This window comes from Cladophialophora immunda (assembly GCF_000835495.1).
Source record: "Cladophialophora immunda strain CBS 83496 unplaced genomic scaffold supercont1.3, whole genome shotgun sequence".
Lineage (NCBI taxonomy): Eukaryota > Fungi > Ascomycota > Eurotiomycetes > Chaetothyriales > Herpotrichiellaceae > Cladophialophora > Cladophialophora immunda.
The window spans coordinates 1,144,568-1,163,816 of record NW_015622543.1 but is presented as its reverse complement, the minus strand read 5'-3'; the positions used below and the strand labels follow the sequence as shown (position 1 = coordinate 1,163,816).

Sequence of the window (19,249 nt, the reverse complement as noted above, 5' to 3'; positions counted from 1 at the left end):
AATCTGCGTACACCACCACATCTTGCCGTCTTGGTATTTTGTTCGTATAGCTTCGCATCCGCAACTTATTGTGCATCTCCGGCTGTGCCGGCTATCATGGATAACATCAATGTTGATGAGGTAGACGCGAAAGCTAAACGCCCAATTCTACGACGCGAGGGTTCGACAACGGTTCCTCCTCCGCCCCCTTCACAGCCACCACCGGCTCCGCCGCCACAACCAGATCCCACAGACTCTCTGAGTCTGCCACAGCTGAGACAGTTGGTGGGACAGTTTCCGAAAGCGGAACAGACTCCCTACGCTTTTCACTATCAGGATGCCGAGGACTTTGACCACGAGATTGACCAGTGGTTTCATTACACCGAACTTGAACAGGATCGACAGTATCTGCTAGCTTCTCTTGAGGCATTTGAACAGAGGTGGAAGCTTTTTTGTCGGTCGGAATCTATATCCGACGACTCAAAATGGACCGCGGTCCCCGAAGATCGACGACGGACGTTCGTCTCGGGTCTTGTCAATGATCTGGACGACGAAGAGTACAACCTCCGCGTCGAAGCCCTGTTCTCCATCTACTATATCTTAATGGGTACCTGGAGCACCACTTCCGGACTGGAAACGAAAGAGGCCGTCACTGACGAAGAATCTTTCCCCCACTCTGAAGATGACCGTTGGAATGTCGTTCAGGTTCAGTGGATGCACAGTGGAGCGGACATAATGGAGCAGTGTTCGGTTATTCCCCGTCTTTATGCTTGCTTGATTCATGCATCAAAGGCTCCTGACCTGACCCATCCCCCACAAGCCGCCGATGGTGAAGAGACAACCGAGGGAGCCTTTGGCGAGAACGAGTACCGAGAGCTCAGTTTATGCCTTTCTTGCTTCTATATTTTGATCGAGTCTTCCCGGGTTCGAATGGAAACAGCTGCTGGCCAGGCCATACGAAATTCCATCTCGGCCTTACAACCAAACTTCCTAGTCTTTCTTGTCGGCATGATTTCACGTTTACGATGGGACGAACTGTACAATATACCCCTCATGCATGCATTACAACTCTTCTGGAAGTCGATTCTACTATTGTTTGGGGATGTCTCGGGTCACCTGGACAAGGTCAAAAGCATATTACAACCGCGCGTGGAGCCATTTTCTGCAGAAGCCGCCCATCCCGTTCTCACAGCGTCTCCGTTGGATTATCACCTTTTTCGACAGGAAATCACCTCCAAATACCCGGCATACAATCCCCCGCCACCCATAATACCCTTGGAGATTGAGCAGAAGACCATGTTGCCTCCATTGTCAAACCAGTCTCGGAGTGATATCCATGGCTCTGTAGGGGGTAGTATGAGTGGTGCGGCAACCCGGGGATCAATTCTTCACCAACCCGTCCACATCGCTACTCCCGCCCCTTCACCACCCCCATCACCCATTGGTCCTGGTGGAAAAGCTGGTAAGAAACAGAACTATCAGACCAACCAGAACTTCCCGTTTCTCTATCCGCCACTGGATAGCACCAGCGACAATATCGGCGGAAAGGGATCGACAAGAGTTCAGGATATGATGGTGGGCAAGACGTGGGAAGGCAGTGATGTCCCTCTCTCTATTATCGAAGCGGGAGAACTGTTCGCTAGTCGTATGAGGATGACACGAGCAATGCGCCAACTTTGGAGAGAAAGAGATTTGTTCATGAAGTATGAAAGAGGCTGGAAAGGAGAGACAAAAGATGAAACGAAAGAAGACCAAGACGAAAAAAACGAGGAAGAAAAGGAACTTGAGACCCTCGAGGATCCCGACTTGCGTTCCCGTATGTTGGCAGTGGACCATTTCTTCCACCATGCTCTGCCGGATCTGCAATCTTTGGTCATTGTGATGATGAAAGTGATGCTCACCAACGTACAAGATATTGCTGTCCGCAATGGTGGTGCCCAAGAAGCCACGCAAACCGGGGGGCTGAATCGCACAAAGTCGAATTCTAACATGGCCCAGAACCAGACGTTACCCATGCCACCACCACCGCCTCGCCCCAACGAAATGACTCTGGAAGATCTGGATAATGTCCGCTCTCGAGAGATCAGCCAACAAGCAGTATCTGGCGCGTTGTTTCTCCTGTTGAAGTGGTTCAAGGTGTCTCACATTTTGAAGTTCGAATACATGACCCAGCTGCTTCTGGACTCTAACTACGTGCAGCTCACCTTGAAATATTTTGCGCATCAGAACCTGGAGGACCTCGTGGCTTTCAGGTACGACCGAGATGATCTAAGCGTCTGGCACTATTGTCATGTTCACTCCGACCATCCACCCTTGTCCCCAACCAGCCCGGACGAAAGGTCAGAAGCGTCAGATGGAGATGAGGCTATTCCCCCACCTATTTCGCGGCACAGAAGGTCACCGACCGCGCGATCCGAGGCCCAACCTACTATCGACCAAAACAATACACAACAACAGACGCAACAGGATCTAGATGCCGATGCTCGTCCCTCTGTCGATGAGCTTGGCAACCCGCTTGGTCCTCTCCCCACGAGCCCGATTACTACCTATTCATTTCGGCAGTTCCAAACCTCGATTCATTTGCTTCGAGTCCTACAAAAGCTGACGCGGGGGAAATCTCACCGCATCTTATTCCTCGTTCAATTTAAATCTTCTCAAATTTTGCGCCGGGTTCTGCGCGTACCAGACCCAACTCTCCGCTTATACGTACTCAAGTTGTTCAAATCACAAGTCCCTTATTGTGGTCGGAAATGGCGGCAAAGCAACATGCGGGTTATCACTGCAATCTACTTGCACTGCAGGCCAGAATTGAGGGACGACTGGTTGGCCGGGATGCACGATGCCAACGTGGAGGGGGAGGTCGACGAGGCAGTGCCGCTTGAGTGGGCGCTCAGAGGGCTTACCTTCTGGTGGCAGAAAAGGAGGTATCCGGACGTCACAAGGAAGGGGAAAAAAGGCTCGGAAGTAAAAGCCGAGGGTGATGTTGACGAAAATGAAGTTCGACTTGACGATATTGACGATGACGAACGCGACTTCTTTCAACGCGAATTGGATGCTATTGGATGGGGCCTGGCAGGGTTACGTATGGCTGATGGCTCGGAAGATGTTGTTTTTGGCGAAGAGGCAGCAGGTGTCAATGGAGCCTACCCCATGGCTAACGGCGAAATCAACAATCTCAACGCTGGCATGACAGCCTCGGGCGGCGCGGGGGGAGCCACAGGTGCGGGCCCAGGAACACCCCAGACCCCAATCCCCCAGCCGCAATGGGTTGTTGCAGACGCAGCCGCGCTGGACAATTGGCAAAACAGTTAGGGACTTGCTGGGAGACCGGGCACCAAATTTGGCGACTGCGATTTGCACGAAGGGGAGTGCAGCCATCAGGCACCAGATTCGAATGAGAGATGGTTGGGTCTGAATGAGGAGTTGCGAGACGTTTTGCGGAGGGTGAACCTAGATCGCTGGGAACCGGGGGAGTGAGATCTGGGGACTGCTAGACAGGCATTCAGATGCGACGACGAACAAGTTTCTGGATGGACCGCATCAGAAACTCGGCCAAGAGCAGCGTCCAAGTTAACTTCCCAAACCAGGGTCGGCTCGGTGTGCGTAGTCGGTGCTCTGGGTGGAAGAAAGCAGTTAGTAATCCTAGACTCAGCCTTGCCAGCCTCGGTATTCCCGAGGCCCCCGCGCGGAGCCTCGTCGGTTCCGCCCCTGTGGAAACCCGCAACAATTCTGGTCTTACTGAGACAAAGTGCATTTACGGCCGTTGGTCTTCCAAATAACGTTCTCCGCGTGTTTCGGCCGTTGCGGGTGTATGATTGTATATAGAATACAAGAGCCCATCCTCATACGCACTCCAGTCCTCACCTTCACCCTTGGTCTTCCGCTGTCAGATTAAGTGTCGTCGTGTTCACCCAATCCGAACCTCACCCCCAATAACGACCGCCCTCACCTTCGTCCGTAGCCCGCCCTCGATACAGACCTGAGCAGGAATCACCCACTTGCCATTCTCCCCTGTGCCCCTTCCTACGTGAACAACATGCCTCTCGCAAAACACGAATACCTCTCCTCCGTGTGGCAGTCGGACCTCTTCCGTGACAAAGTCGTCTTCTGCACCGGCGGGAACGGATCCATCTGCTCCGCGCAGGTGCGCGCTCTCGTCCACTTGGGTGCCAATGCCTGCATCGTCGGGCGCAATGTCGAGAAGACAATCTCAGTGGCCAAAGATCTGGAGACGGCACGTGCAGGAAGCAAGGTGTTAGGAATCGGCGGAGTCGACGTCAGAGATGTCCAGAGCTTGGGAAAGGCGGTAGACGAATGCGTCAAGGTTTTGGGGGGCATTGATTTCCTCATGTAAGAACTGCCTATATCCCATACGCCCGACTCTTCCCATGCTGCTTAGTCTTCACGCGGAATTGCTGTTTCAATCGCATGGTTGGCTGACAAAAGGTGCAAAAAGTGCTGGCGCAGCGGGCAACTTCCTGGCCCCCCTCGCCCAACTCTCCACGAACGCCTTCAAATCCGTCATGGACATTGACATTCTGGGCTCCTACAACATCACCAAGCTCTGCCTGCCCCACCTCGTCGCCTCTGCTAAGAAGCACAACTCATCGTCCTCCTTACCGAAACCAGAATCCTCAGGGCCGGGCGGCCGAATCATCTACGTGTCCGCAACAATCCACTACACCGGTCTGCCCATGCAGACGCATGTTGCTGTTGCAAAGGCTGGCGTCGATGCTCTTTCCGCAAACGTGGCGATAGAATACGGCCCTCTCGGTGTCACCAGTAACATTATCGCCCCAGGCCCGATCGCAGGCACAGAGGGAATGGACCGGCTTTCCCAACACCACAAGAGAGGAGGTGATTCGACGGGAAAACATGTGGGTCGCAGGATCCCACTGGGACGATGGGGGACGATCAAAGAAATTGCAGACGCGACGGTATATTTGTTTAGTGACGCGGCGAATTATGTCACTGGAGACAGATTGGTTGTGGACGGTGGCGCGTGGCACACCTCTGCTGGATCACCCGGAGGGGATTTCGAGTACCCAGACTTCATTCTGAGTGGAGCAGAGGTCACGGGTGTGGGTGGTATGAAGAAAAAGAAAGAGGGAGCGAAGTTGTAAATGGGGACTGAAGACAGGGAGGATACAGTGTTGTATAATATAAACTCTGGCCTGCTGGCTGCCGGAATTTCAAGAGCTGGTCAATTTGGCCTGGATATCGGGGCTTCTTCCACCTGAGGGTGAACAGAACGGCGCGAAACATGCTGGGTGCGTGAATCCTTGTGTTATTCCTTGAAGAGCTCAAAATAAGGAGGCTCAACAAAGCTCTTTTCCCGGGATGGATGCATATAGAGTGACGCTGAGGATGAGATCTCGAGAATAGTTCATATCCACAGCAACATCTTTTCAACGTCAAACTGACGCGTCGAAGATACACTCAAGATTGATGGAGAGACGATCCTTTCTCCCACATAGTCCTCGTAGAACGTTCGGCTATGAAGGCAACAATGAAACTATGTAGCATCTCGAAGGGCGGCGGATTCGGCTGGAGCAAGCGTCGCCGGCTGATTACCGAGTACACACATATTGACCCACAAGCCATCTGTTCCCGTGTAGGGTCTTCTCTTCTTCATGAAACCCATCTCTTTTGATCATCCTTCCACAAGGTACCATTGTCGCTGCTGTCTTCTTGCGAGAATGGAGTGCCAGGCGGGTGAAAATGCGCTCTATCGAGTTCGTGGTCAGTCCTACGACGATGGAAATATGGCTGTCAGCAGAAGCAGGCTCGTTCGTTGACCTCCCCTAGGATTCCCATCTTCTTCGCTGTGTCATACTGTGACCGTGCTTGTGTTCGTGATGGAGGCCATGGATCCAGTGTCGGGCCTGCGCCCAACCCCTCGAGGGGCTTCACGAGGATGATGTGCGTTGAGTTGGTTTTTCAGTTGGGCCTGCCTCGGAGGCGGTATTGTGGTAGGTGCGTTGAGATGTTTCTTCTGGCCGCCGTGGAAGGACCAGCTAGTCTCGCAGGTCCACGGCGTCAGGAATCTCACTGATTTCGTCTCTCACAGAAGTAGCTCGTACTACCGTCACAGGTACAAGTTCAGTCTCCGACCGCTCAGGCTGTGCGACAGCCGCATCGCCCAAGGGGGGGATGTGGCTTGATCATGTGGCGGCGGCTTCCAGCTCATCACATCCTACCAGCGCTACGGGGGGTCGAACAACTGCCACCCCAGGCAACTGGGCACAAGACGCAGGGCAAATAACGATGACTCCAGCGCACTGAGCTCCAGCTCATCAGCCTAACGCCATCGGCTTTCGATAGCTAGGCCTCGACCACTCCGCCCCCCCGGTCCTCTTCATAAATTACGCGAGCCTCTTCTCACCACCGTCATGGATCTTGTCTCTTCAAGGAACCAGCCTTGTTACCGTTGATAAAGCTCACTTTCCAACAACATTGAGGTCTGGAAGGGTTCACAGTCTCATGAAGTATGCCGCATCTACGCGACCCTGCGCGCCTATGGGCAGCCCTCGTCAACAGGAAGGACCATGCGTTTCTCGTTCTAGAAATCCTCGGTCGGCTGTGGCCAAGGAGCCTTCAAGATCCACCTCTCGTCGACGAGGCTTACATCAAGGATATTATCCTTTTAAAGACCATCTTTGATGTCCAACGCACCCGCATTCGCTTCAACCCTCCAAACCGTTTCATTCTCTCACCAGATGACTTTCTGAGTTGTCTCAACTGTCTCTCCCAGGCAGCAGCACCACTGCGCCGAAGTGGTGAAGTCGGCAACACACCCACTCGAGGTTTCGTGGACATATTTCAGCAGGTGTTCTTTTCGGGAATCCGGGCAACCGCTCTTGCCATTGAGCGGCAGAACGATCGAATGTCAGCACGACAAAGGATGGCCTCTCAGCTCGAAAATTGCATCAGACAATGGCCATTGAGAGATCTGCGTGGCCCAGGAAGAGACTGGAGTTTGGCTATCTTCAAAGGTGTCGTTGATGATCTCATTGAGATCAAGAATTCCAACAGTTCTTGCGTTGAGCATATTGCGCTGGATGTGCCTGACCGCGAAAATGTAAGCGCCGACTCGTAATCTCATTCAAGGATAAACTGACACCATTGGTAGTTCGCTCTCACATTCGATCTGTCGAAGTCTGTACCTGAGGCAGTTGCATGTATTAGTCGGAGATGCAGATACGCATACCGAAGCGTACTGGTATTACTGGACTTGAGATTGATGCTGATATCCGCATGCTTCCAATACGCGAGCAGTGACTCAAGCTCCATGTTTTCCATCAACGCTTCAGAAAGCACCTTAGGGAATCCTGGTCCAACTTTCACCACAGACGAGCTCACCGGGGTGCTTCAGAAGTGGAGGGCTCTTGGTTCCTTCTTTGAACCCTTCCAGCATACCGATGAAGGACGGTCCCTATCGACTTTTCTAAACTATATTGAGCCTGGCTTGCCCTTCGGAGAAGGCGACGAAAACATCGGCTGGATGAGCACAGCGATTGGTATGAGAGCTTCCTCGGCCAATACAAGCACACAATTACCTCCCTATCAGAGAATCGCCGAGGATCTCGAACGCCGCAACCTGAAGGTTTTTGACACAGAAGGGCCTTTGTTGCGTGTCTACAATCACTTGTCTGAGCAGATCCGAACGTGGACTCCACCTCGAGCTGATGTTGCCCGATCACACAGTCTTGAAAGTCCAGACGTAACCTCTCAACAAGCCATATATGTGCTCGGCTGCAGCAAGCTTCATCCAATAGACTTCGCGATGCTCGCGGACTGTATCGTGTGCAGTGGTCGAGAAGTAAGTAAAGTAATCATTGATAGCAGAGCTTATTCTAAACCCTAGTAGGTACCCGAAGACGGTCAAGATGTCGTCGACGTCTGTTTTGATTGTCCATTCCCCCACCCTGAGAAGACCACAGTCCGGAAAGCCAGAAGGGTCACTCCGTTGTGTGAAATCTACGAAACTCTGCACAAGCTGGTTAGCCTCAATCCTGAGTCAGAAGAGCTTATTCTGGAAAGAGAAGATGCCCACCTAGAGAATGAACAACTCTTAGAGAGTCCAACTGGGAGTAGAGAGGCTCTTTCGAGCGACCAAGGAAGCGTGAACACATGCCCACAGCCTCCTACGCCCCGAACTCCATCTATGAACTCACTTCGCCAATCTTCAAGAACGCTAGGATTCTTTGCAGACATAGCATCATCCTTAAAGCCTTCGAGCAAGCTCAAACCCACTATTCACAAGCACAACAAGTCTGAATCACCTCCATCTCTCCCTCCCCTCCAGTCGGCGCTTAGCCCAGATGGTTCGAACTTGATCGTCTGGTCTTCAAATCGGATCTGTCGCTCACCTTTGAATGGCGGTAGCTCTCGCCTGGAAGGGGAGAAGTTCCTGCACGACATCATACTTGCAGCCACTGGTGCTTCTCACTTTGCTACTGTCACTCAGGAAGAGCCTAACAAATCTTTCCAACTTTCTCTCTTCAGTGCTACTGGCAAATTAGCAGGGGAAATGCCATTCGACAAGCCTCCACAAAGTCTAGCCTTTTCGTATGACGGAACCAAGCTTGCTGTCGCTGCAATGACCGAACTGCGGATCATCTCAACTGCGACGCCCAGCATGCGCTCATATTGCAGTCAATCACTTGTACCGAACACGAAATCCAACTTGCACATCATGCAAAAGGCGGATTCGGCATTCTGGGGCAAAGTGCGCCAGCAGAGGGTATCGTTTTCCACAGATCAGCGTCGAGTCCTTGTAGGAACGCAGTATCGTGATGACGAGGGAAGTACTCTGTTCTGGCTTTTCAACATTCCCCAACACTTAAATGGAAACCTCTCCCACCGCATTAGGTTTGAGAAGAAGATAAAAGTGGTAAGCGACAGACTTATTCTTACCGGACTGATGCGTCATTCTAGACATGACTGACCACGAGCCAGGAATCGTCGGAGCCTGGACTGACGGCTCTGCCGTGCTTTCACACTACTGGACAGACAACCTTCATCATTGGTGCTGCTTCTGCTCACAGTCACCAACCGTCTGTAGAGTCAATTGAGCGCACTCAAGCTGGCCCTCAACAGATTATTGGGCGGAACTTATCCATTGACCGTGTCCACCGTGCCATCGCGATGCCTGGAGGAAGCCCATGCTTTATCATTGTCAATGAGGAAACCAATGTCTATCTTATTCGCAAATCCAGCAGGCCGAATGAATGGGAAGCAGAGCACGTCTCTACGAGTATATCGGAGGGCCTCAGTCCTTTCGAGCGAAACAGCAACCGTCCGGGAATTGGGGTTCAAATCGCAGCATCAAGCGCAGGCGAAGTTGTAATTTTTCATATTAAGAACGACAAGGGCTATCTCACTCGATATTGTGCCTGGAGTCCTCCGCAGACACATCAGCAAACCATCCCTCTCAACGACCTCTACCCGGTGGCAATGGATCCTGGGCACCCTGCTACATTGCCAAATAGCTAGAAGCGGCAAGGGACCAACAGCCCTTTATTTAAGCCATACCCAACCCCATTCTCCAGTTTTGATTGCTCTTGTTCTCAGCCTATCCTCCTTTTCAAATCGAAGCCTATCTCGACCAGCTTTGGGGTTATTGATATCCATTTCAACAGGATATCTGAGGTTCATGGTCGGACGCAGTCGAGGTAGAAGTTGACGGTGTAGATGCCAACGGTAGAGTATACAAAGAATAATGAATATGGCAATCTATTCAACGTCAGAGTTTGGACTTTCAAGGCTTGTTCCTCACTTCATGATCTCGGCAGGCTCACGCTGATGTAGGATGCCACAAAATCTGGCGGACTGAATGGAATGATCGACCGCCAACCATTGAGGACGATCATCATGGTGCTTCCGAAGAGGGCATAGCACGTTCGCAAAGGCTGCCAGTTTGATCGGTACGGATAAGTCTGGGAATCCTTCCTTCGGGAGTACGCCCTCAGATTCTGCTGCGGCTCAATAAAGTCTGTACCTCGGAATTGGCCGGTGGATGCTTGTTTGATGCTGGGAAATGTCAACTGAATCCATACCGAAGGCATCGAAACCCACATTGCTTTGTACCTCAGGAAGGTCACGCAGATCACTGCGTAGACGATGAGCATCGAGACTGTCGAGTTGAGGGCGAGTCGGCCCAATTCCTTTTCCATGTCAGCCTCGCACGGACCTGGAAATTTGTTTACTCACATGTGAAGGCGTGGTACCTGCCGCCAAATATCCGAGAAAACCAAAAAGCCAACTTATCAACACCGCATTGCGTGGAACCCCCTTGGATCCGGTCTCTTTCAGACGGTTCTGCACCGTTCTTAGGCACCTTGGCCATGCACCTTGGGAGAGAGCAAGTGCATGCAAGACGCGAGACGACAAGTACAATGAATTGATACCGGAAGATGTTGCAGATAGGATGAAGAACCCGTTGAAGAAGTTTGGCCAAAACTTCTTTCCCGCCCGGATTGCAGCAATGACGAATGCAGAATGAGTTCCGTTGTCCAGGACAGAGATATCTCGGTTCGCTAGCAGTGGCTCATCGTACGGCACATTCAATCCGACCGTGAAGGTAGTGAGGCTGTAAAGCAAGATGATCCGGATGGCGATTTTCCTGCTGGAGATCTTGACGCCTTCATAGGTACGGAGCTCTCGGTTCTCGGCGGCAGTGATCGTGACGGCTTCAAACCCGATCATAGAGAATATGGTCAGTGTCATCGCCGTCCAAACGCTCGCAAGGTGTGCCCAGCCGCCGGTCTGGACGGCACCGCTTGGTGTTGTCCATCCATGTGAGATGAATCCCCATGGGCTATTGTAAAAGCGAAAATGGTTTCCCGTCTCGATATTGATACCGATATTGAAGAGTATCAACCCAACGATGAACAGCATTTTCATAACACCAATCCAGTACTCAAGTTCACCGAACCACCGCACACGGAGGAGGTTGACAAGCAGTACAAGGACGAGGAAGATTGATATCCAGACGGCAGGGTTGACGCTGCTAGTTCCCCACTCTAGCGAGTGCTCTGGATAGTGCAACCTTTCGAGATCTGACGACTTGAATCCGAATTGGAAGAGTCCTGCTACTCCTTGCAATTCTGCGGCAATGATAACAACCCACGCGAACCTGTTGCCATCAGTGTCAGGGCATGGTAGACGGGGGGAACAGAGTCACCATGCTGTCCACCCTACAGCATATCCAATTGATTGATCCAAAAACCTACAGGGCATTTCGAACAACGCCCCTGGTACTGGGAAAAGCGCTGACATTTCTCCGAGAGCTGCTTGTACGGACCAGACGATCGTCCCCATCAATGGGTATGCCAACCACGCCATTCCTGGTCCTGCAAGGTTTATAATCCTGCCATTCTGCAGGAAGAGACCTATGCCAATGACACATGAAAAGGTGATCATGTTGACGTGCCGCTCTCCAAGGTCTCGTCTAGCCTCTGGTCAGTCTCCAGCCTCACGAGGGAATCCATTGTACGCACCTAAGAGATGTGGTATCCTTTTGTCCGACAGCACCATTATATATGATCTCCTCATCGCTTCTGTTGGACCTCTCTGTGCTTTCAGACTGTCTTCCGGGTTCGACAACGTCGACATCAGGCTGAGGAATATTATTTGCTGGCTCATTCAGCAATGATAAACCTCCTGGGTTACCAGGCTCTCCAGTGTTCGTCCGCATAACTCCCAAATTGTATGCCTCACGCGGTGTTGCCATTATTGTGTTGGAATTGAGATGAGAAGCGCAGGGCCCTCATGGCTGGCCGGCTGAGTAGCATGTCTTATCACCAAGGCACAGGGTGAACGAGGCGTTGAGGCCGAGAAATTGAAATTGTTGCCCAGGATGGTCGTCTTCGCGGTGGCCTGGGATCCCACTTGGGAGAGCAGTGGTTCGTGGCTCAGATCACATCACAGTCCTGTGCATTTTGCGCTAGCAATAGGGGTCCTCTTCTTTCGACAGCTTTGCTGCCTGAAATTCGTATTTGTGGTGTCCAATTCTGAAACTCATGTGGTCTAGATTGTCCCGTCACACCTATATCCTGCTTGATTGGTGGACACGGAGCGCCACATTCTCAGCCTGACTGGAATCTGTGCCTTCTCGAGGACTTTCGGTCAACACATGCTCCGTTGAGCCCGATGGAAACGCCAGGGTCAAACAAAAGTGCCAGGGACTTTCACGTTTGGCTGTTTCCTAGGCGCATCTCTGCACACCGACATTCAGAAGGGGGCTCTTGAATGGGCGAGAATACGGGAGGGCGCCATCCCGATCACGCGTCGAACAGCAAATTGAAAAATGTCTATTCCAGACCCCCAGAATTCCTACCGTGTGAGTTGATTTCCATCATCTCAACGAGGGCCGTACTTCCTTGAGCTCTCACATACTTCGCAAACGATGGAGGCAACCTCCGGCGATTCTAGTACAAATCCTCGAAGACAACCAACTTCAATTTCACTCAATGAGCAAGGGTTCCTATCGGCCCTCTATTGTGAACAATGTGGACTGCAGAGGGATATCAAAGATCTGGCACTCTGCTCACGCTGCAGCTATGACCTCGACCCCGAGGAAGCTCGGTTGTATTATTGCATCAACCATTGCCACAGAGATGAATGCGGACATGCAACGAGCTGCGAGCTCGAGGGGCACTCTTCCTGTTGGTATAGCCACTTCTCAGGCTTACGTCAAAAGAGGCACGGGGACCATCGGAAATACAGTGCCTTGGCCGATGGTTGCATTCAAGTTATCATACCCCCAAATATTGACGATTGCGCTCAAACAAACCATCATCAACTCGATCAGGAAGCAGAGTGGTTTCGAGTAACTATGGCCAGCCAGACAGCGCAGGGTGAACAGCCCATCCTGCAGGTTTCTGACCGCTTCAAAAATCTTTGCAATCCAGGCGCCCATTACAGCCTTGGACAGTACCCAAGCCTGGTTTCTTTCATTGGGGACACTGGAGTAGGGAAGTCAACTCTTGTGCGCGCAATGAGAACAGTTGGAATTGTCGACCAGATGCAGGCCTCAGGCGTTATGGACTGGAGCCGAATATTCAAATGCCAGCGCCGTGGCCCGGTCACTAGATCGACCTCCGAGATGAAATCAATGCGTCCGACGTCGGTCGGCGTCCACCTCTACCGGGACCAAGAGCTAGCACACGCTAATGACGACCATGGCAACCAAGATGATGTGCCAATTCTCTATGCGGACTGTGAAGGGTTTTCCGCCGGCAGCATGAAGACGGACGCCGAGAGGAGTACCACTGCCAGAATTCCCCTCCCCTCTAGGGCACGCGGTGTATCCGCCAGTTCACAAGTCGCACAATCCAGACCGCTTTCTGAAGCGATTAGCCTTCCAGAAGCTCATTCGACTGTTGGCATGGAGGGTCATCTCCTGATGGAACTTGTCATCAAGACCCCCGGCTTCAAGGAATTGGGAAAGACAAGCGCTGACGTATTCTATGCGCGGTTTCTCTATGCGTTCAGTGATGTCGTTGTGTTTGTGGTAAACCAGCCACAGAAGATGAAACGGGAGATGCAGCGGCTGCTCGAGTGGGCTGTGTCTGCGGTGAGAACATCGGTACGGAGAAGCTCACCGAGGACCTTACTTGTTGTCCTGAATGCACCAAAGGAACATCATGACTCTTTCTACGAGGATGTCGACCTCAACCATGAGAGGTTTCAAGATTTTGGCGAGATCTGGGACGATTCCCGGATATTGAAGGAATACAAGAACGAGCACGACCAGAATTGCAAGTGGATGGAGGACAGAATACACGATAACGATCAGTACTTCGGACTCTTCTTCCGCGAAACAAAGATCTGTTACATCCCAAGCATAGGTTTGCAGAAGAGACAGCCGCCCGATGGCGTATATAAGCAATACTCTCACCTTCGCAAATTGATCGTCGACGGCGTCCAGTCGGCTCAAAAAGCCAGATCCAAATCCTACTTCCGGCAGAACGTGGCATCTGCAATTAACCTGACGAATCGAGCGTTCAGACATTTTGCGGAATACGATGAACCCTTCGATTTCCATGTCGCCGCAAGGAGAGACAATCCTACTCCCATCTCCATTCCGGGCCACATCGCAAATCTACTACGCCATCTAGGAACCACTGTTGAGAAATTCGCCAAATTTGAGGTCATTGTTGCTATCTGCTTGGTTGCCTATAACTACAGGTCTTCGACGCTCGGTAAGTCGATGTGTACACGGACGGCGTGTGTAAAATGCTGACTGGGAGAGGCCGCGAACCCGATGAAATCTTTGATGACGGCTTGGGGGAACTATGTCTCAAGGGACTCCAGCTCTATCAAAGGCAATTCTTACGGTGCTCTCTCTGGATGGGCGATGGTACCAGATGCGTCAACCACGCGTACAACCACGATCGCCACCAAAGTGAAAAATGCCTCATCTGGAATGGCTCGATTGACCGCTCAGCCTTTGAGAAGGAAACGTCTGATGTAGTTGCTGGCATTAGGAAATATTTCAATTGCTTCTATTCGGAACTTTGGAAAGCCAGTGCTCCGACTCTCGAAAGCTCCTCCGCGCTTAGACGCAGGATCCTTGGGAATGATCACGATCCCACAAATGCTCCCCTCACACGCGTCGTTACTTTCAATTCGGACAATTTCAGTCGACCGACTGCAGTGTGGTCAACTGTGAAAAGCAATATGACCTGCTTTGCTTGTCTGCAATACTCGCCCGACCATGTTCTCCCCTGTGGACATGGGTTTTGTGAGGACTGCGTAAAAGACTTTGGTGAGGCTCTTCCACAGAAGAGCTATCACTACGCCATGCGGGAATGCATTTTGTGTCGCACCACGGCAATGCAGTGGCACGACCAACAGAGCGCGCGACCAGTCGCACCGGGCAGATCACCAGAAGTGCCTCCCATGCAACCGCAAATTGCCAGACTCAACCCTCGATGCGGAGGCATCAGAATACTCACGCTGGATGGTGGCGGAGTCAGGGGTATTATTGAGCTAGCTCTAATCCAGAAGATCGAGCAGAGGACAGGCTTGGGGCTACCGATCGCAGAATTCTTCGACTTGGTCGTTGGCACCAGCACAGGTGTGTATTTACAGAATCACCATGGCGGATGAGCTGACCACACCATCAGGGGGTATCATATCACTGGCTATTGCCTGTTTGCCAGAAGCGAATAAGGCAGCTGAGCTTTCTTCCAAGTTCCTCAAGCTGGCCCAGAGAGTTTTCGAAAAAGACCGCTTCGGCGAATTCTGGAAAGTCGATCCTCTCAAGCTCTTTGACAGGTCCAAGGTCGCAATTGTCATGATGACTCTCCGTCTTATTAAGAGTCGCTACAGGAGCTCGAATCTCAAGGCTAGCTTGCTTGAGTTTTTCGACCAGGATCAGCCCATATTTGGCGGAGCCGTAACTACCCACAAGCAGAGAATAACACGGGTTGCAGTCACGAGTACAAGCGATGGCGAGCCTTGCCTCTTCACGAATTACAGTCGGGCGTCTTACGATCGCGAAGACCTTTCCGAACGCGACGACTTGGTGGAAAACAAGGGGTTTGAGCGGCAGGACAACCCTGACAATGAAGCCTGTGTTTGGGAAGCGTATGTATGCCTCCTGTCAATGTGCGACTGGTGTCTCGGCTGACGAGGAATTCCAAGGGCCATGGCAACGTCCGCCGCACCAGGATACTTTCGTGAATGGCGAATCGACGATCCAGAAAACCGGAGACAAGGACAGGTCCCTTTCAGAGACGGTGCCTTGCACTCTAATCTCCCTGTCCAATGTGCCCTCGAAGAGCAAAACAGGATCTGGCCAGCGCACAGAGGCTATAAGAAGCCCCTGGACATCCTGGTCTCTTTGGGTACCGGTAAACAGCTGAAAGAAACGAACATACCCAGCTGGATGAAATTCGCAGGCCTTGCGGATGTTGCGGCAGCCTATTACAAGAACGTCGTCAATACAGATACCGTCTGGGAGGCATTTGCCAAGAGCCAGAGCAAGAACTTTTCGCCTCATCGCCACTTCCGCCTGACTGTCGATCTGCATGAGCCGGTGGCGCTCGACGATTGGAACAAGATGCGCAATCTCGAGGAGATAGTCAGCAAGGCGTACATGGCTTCTGAGAAATCCAAAAACCCCAACGGTCTCTGGAGCCAGGTCGAGACGATAGCGTACAAGCTCACGGCCTCGCTTTTGTTCTTCGAACCTGACCGGATTGAATATAGCCATGTGCGCAACAGAGGGAGAGAGGAAATACGTGGCCGCATTCTCTGCCGGTTACAGACGCCCAGCACGGCGATCCGCAATCTAATCTATCGCATTGAAGGATTCTATCACCAGACCGAAAACCGGCATGAGACAGCCATTCCGATACGAAGAGGTTGGAAGGAGACTCTTTTGCAGGTCGAAAGGGATAACAAGCCATTCGAGATCCCCTGCGGATTGGACGACACGGAGGGTGACACCGCTCCGCAGAGCTTGCTCGTAAAGCTGAAGCCTCCAATGGAGGCGGGACAGGCGGTTTCATGGCCCATTAGCGGATTTCCTATGACACATAAGGAGCTGAAGGCGGGCATGTTACAGAGAGGGATTCGTGAGCAAAATGTCTTGTGACGAGATAGAGTCTGAATGATATGATCACTACCACTTAAAGGGTCGAGGCCAAAGGGGTATTGGAGCGTAGGATGAAGATGAGGAGGATGAGTTGAGGTTGGAATTGATAGGCGGGATTACGTAAGGCGGCGGTAGAAACTGGCCAACAACTGGCCGGGCAGCCGAGCGCAGGCACCGCAGCTTCGCAACATCGTCGTTGGTCTGCGAGCTTCCCATCACTCCAGACCGTTCCTTGCTTCCAGTTCATTCCCGTCCGCTATTCCTCCTACATCCTCCATCCATATCAGCTCCCAGGTTGTCGAATACCGAACCATACTCAGCTCGGACGACACACTACGAGTGGTCTGACCCCGCCATTGACGCGCCTGCCGGAGATCCTCCACCGCTCCAAGTAGCTGCGATCTTCGACTTTCCCAGACCTGAACACAACCACCCTACAGCAACAGAGCCGCAGCGATGCCCTGCCCGATAAGCATCACCAAGTTTGTGGGGACTATCTCCCTCGGTCTCTTGACGGTGCGTTGGTCCAACTCCCATCCTGTGCCGCTTCGGCAACCACGACTGACAGCTTCCTGACAGGGGACATCCTACACTCTCCAATCCATAACTCTACCCTCCCTTGCACTTCTCCCCTCCGCATCTCTGGCGGCACGCACTCTTGCCACAATCCAGACCCAGTCAACACGGCAGATCCTCACTTTGGCGTCCATCTCCTCGTTGTCTCTGATTACTGCATACACCCTCGCAAGCCCACGAGGCCGTCATCCGTACCTCCTCTGGACTGCCCTTGTGAGCTTCATTGGGGGACAAGGCGTCGAGTATTGGTTTAACGGCTTCTCACGCTTCCCATCATGGGCCATCAGCTCTCGATCAAGTGGACACGGACAGAGCGGACATGTGAAGGCCTCGAGAGTCGCAACCCCCTCAGCGAGTGACGAGAGCGGATATATCGAAGTGGAATCAGATAGCAGTGAAGAGCATCAGGTGAACGGCGAAAAGGTCGAGATGGAGATGATCCGGGAACGCAAGGTGCAGAAGGTCCGAAGTTGGATTGCCGGAATTGGGTTTGCAATGGGCGTTGTGGGTATCTGGGGTGACGGGGCTTGAATCCCTACTCAAGAGCACGTGGAGAGGTACGTGCGGACTGCTCGCATGATGTGAACGGAGACGTGGAATCCGGGTTTACGAGCTGTACAATGAGCGTGCAGATGGTGCCTTGGACGTTTCTGGCTCAGCTTCTGAAGACGAGGTGCGGTTAGCAGGAAGAACAACACGATGGAATATGCTCTGCAACATTACCGGTGGCGGCGGGTACCATTGATGGAAGAAAAATGGTACTTTATTCAGCAACACAAAATACACAGCAGCGGGGCTTCTAGCCTCACCTACCTTCGACCTTATACCGGCATACCTTACTCGACTCGATCAAAGAACCCCCTCTTTTTGCAACATGTGTCCGATATCAGAATGCTTGTTGAGAAGAGGAATTTCCCACTCCAAAACACCATGGCCTTCCGACGAGGATCATCTGCGCACTGGCTGGCTTGCATGGCTCTCGCGGCGTTAATAAAGGCTAGATCAACTGTTCTATGTACCCCTAGGAAGCTCTTATGATGCCGACACGAGAAAAGTTCAAATCCTCCGATCCCTATTCATCATCAGTAGGCAATAGCTCGTAGTCCTGCGGTTTGATGGAGGGTTGCTGGGGTCGTGTTGAAATGCAAGCCGCCCTATCACGACCGGACGCCGGCTTATCCTGTAACATCCATTTTCGGACTAGTACTAGAGCTAGAGAGCCACCTTAACTTGCCTTCCGGCTGACCTGCTGTTTCCTGAGTATTCCACAAGCAGCCTGCAAAGCTGTCTAACCCTTTTAGTCGTCTCCCTTTTTCTTCAGTACCCGCAACACGAACCAGTTAAAGGAAAGCGTTCCATACACTCTGCGACCCCATGGAATGGTTGGCATCGCAATGGCCTGTCATCCGCCCTAAGTCTGGCGCTGCTACCTCGGCCTCCTGCTCATGCGTCGAATGGTTCCATATCTCGATCGTAATTCCGACTCTCCTGAAAGGGAGGAATATTGGACCAGTGCCCGAGGCTCTGTGGGCGATGCTGGTGATTGATTCGCTCAATCACAACCTTTCTAGACATCTTTGTCGGTCGGCTCAGAGAATCCAGCAAATATATTAACCACTGTGTCGAGATAAACCGGCGCCTCGATCGCAGATGTTCTGTTGTCTCCGGAATCCGCTAGGCCGTGATACGCGGGACCGCCTTCTTAGCAAACCTCAGGTGCAATAACCGGCGAAGTTCAGGTATTTGCATCGCTACCACCATTTAGATACAAAGCCACATGGGACCCGCATTGTGGGTCAACAACCATCCAAGTCACCGTGATTGGAAGGCTACTACAGATAAACGTGGGCTCTCGTCGGTAAGAATCCGATGCCGAACGGACGACTTGTCTTTCACTCATATGAATGAATTGCTCCTGTCTCTGCTCTTACGAGTCTCGTCATGGTTGCGCTTTGTTGACCTCTCAACATCGCCCACGAGAATAATCATGGCAAATCACACCGCAACTAGTCCTCCGCCGTCTCCCTCGTTCATCTTGTCCTATCCCGCGCCTTTCGTCCTCCTGGTCACCATCAATCGCGA

At 52.1% G+C, this 19,249-nt stretch overlaps 6 protein-coding genes across 6 annotated transcripts; 5 read left to right on the top strand and 1 right to left on the bottom strand.

The window, feature by feature from the left end:
* Nucleotides 1–35: 35 nt before the first annotated feature.
* PV07_04954 (uncharacterized protein) lies at nt 36–3,638 on the top strand. Its single transcript, XM_016391814.1, has one exon. The coding sequence runs from the start codon at nt 97–99 to the stop codon at nt 3,289–3,291; it is 3,195 nt and encodes a 1,064-aa protein (XP_016249333.1). The 5' UTR covers nt 36–96; the 3' UTR covers nt 3,292–3,638.
* Nucleotides 3,639–3,743: 105 nt separating this feature from the next.
* PV07_04953 (uncharacterized protein) lies at nt 3,744–5,513 on the top strand. Its single transcript, XM_016391813.1, has 2 exons — nt 3,744–4,329; nt 4,436–5,513. The coding sequence occupies exons 1-2, from the start codon at nt 4,016–4,018 to the stop codon at nt 5,100–5,102; spliced, it is 981 nt and encodes a 326-aa protein (XP_016249332.1). The 5' UTR covers nt 3,744–4,015; the 3' UTR covers nt 5,103–5,513.
* Nucleotides 5,514–6,469: 956 nt separating this feature from the next.
* On the top strand, nt 6,470–9,530 carry PV07_04952 (uncharacterized protein; the record flags this gene model as incomplete). The annotated part of the gene is made up of 4 exons (XM_016391812.1): nt 6,470–7,060; nt 7,112–7,801; nt 7,850–8,875; nt 8,941–9,530. The coding sequence occupies 4 exons, from the start codon at nt 6,470–6,472 to the stop codon at nt 9,475–9,477; spliced, it is 2,844 nt and encodes a 947-aa protein (XP_016249331.1). The 3' UTR covers nt 9,478–9,530.
* A 231-nt stretch (nt 9,531–9,761) lies between these two features.
* Nucleotides 9,762–11,716, bottom strand: PV07_04951 (uncharacterized protein; the record flags this gene model as incomplete). Its single annotated transcript, XM_016391811.1, has 4 exons — nt 9,762–10,148; nt 10,195–11,119; nt 11,168–11,434; nt 11,484–11,716. The coding sequence occupies 4 exons, from the start codon at nt 11,714–11,716 to the stop codon at nt 9,762–9,764; spliced, it is 1,812 nt and encodes a 603-aa protein (XP_016249330.1).
* Nucleotides 11,717–12,820: 1,104 nt separating this feature from the next.
* PV07_04950 (uncharacterized protein) lies at nt 12,821–16,591 on the top strand (the record flags this gene model as incomplete). Its single annotated transcript, XM_016391810.1, has 4 exons — nt 12,821–14,189; nt 14,240–15,067; nt 15,117–15,579; nt 15,637–16,591. 4 exons carry the CDS (start codon nt 12,821–12,823, stop codon nt 16,589–16,591), a joined length of 3,615 nt encoding a protein of 1,204 aa, XP_016249329.1.
* A 184-nt stretch (nt 16,592–16,775) lies between these two features.
* Nucleotides 16,776–18,234, top strand: PV07_04949 (uncharacterized protein). The gene is made up of 2 exons (XM_016391809.1): nt 16,776–17,107; nt 17,171–18,234. The coding sequence occupies exons 1-2, from the start codon at nt 17,048–17,050 to the stop codon at nt 17,696–17,698; spliced, it is 588 nt and encodes a 195-aa protein (XP_016249328.1). The 5' UTR covers nt 16,776–17,047; the 3' UTR covers nt 17,699–18,234.
* The last annotated feature ends 1,015 nt before the right edge of the window (nt 18,235–19,249 follow it).

Excerpts from the sequence above, each read along its gene's own strand:
- PV07_04954 (XM_016391814.1), top strand. The coding sequence starts at position 97 with ATGGATAACATCAATGTTGATGAGGTAGACGCGAAAGCTAAACGCCCA.
- PV07_04953 (XM_016391813.1), top strand. The coding sequence starts at position 4,016 with ATGCCTCTCGCAAAACACGAATACCTCTCCTCCGTGTGGCAGTCGGAC. Across the intron at positions 4,330-4,435 it reads GGGGGCATTGATTTCCTCAT|TGCTGGCGCAGCGGGCAACT; the intron begins GTAAGAACTGCC and ends AGGTGCAAAAAG.
- PV07_04949 (XM_016391809.1), top strand. The coding sequence starts at position 17,048 with ATGCCCTGCCCGATAAGCATCACCAAGTTTGTGGGGACTATCTCCCTC. Across the intron at positions 17,108-17,170 it reads TCTCCCTCGGTCTCTTGACG|GGGACATCCTACACTCTCCA; the intron begins GTGCGTTGGTCC and ends GCTTCCTGACAG.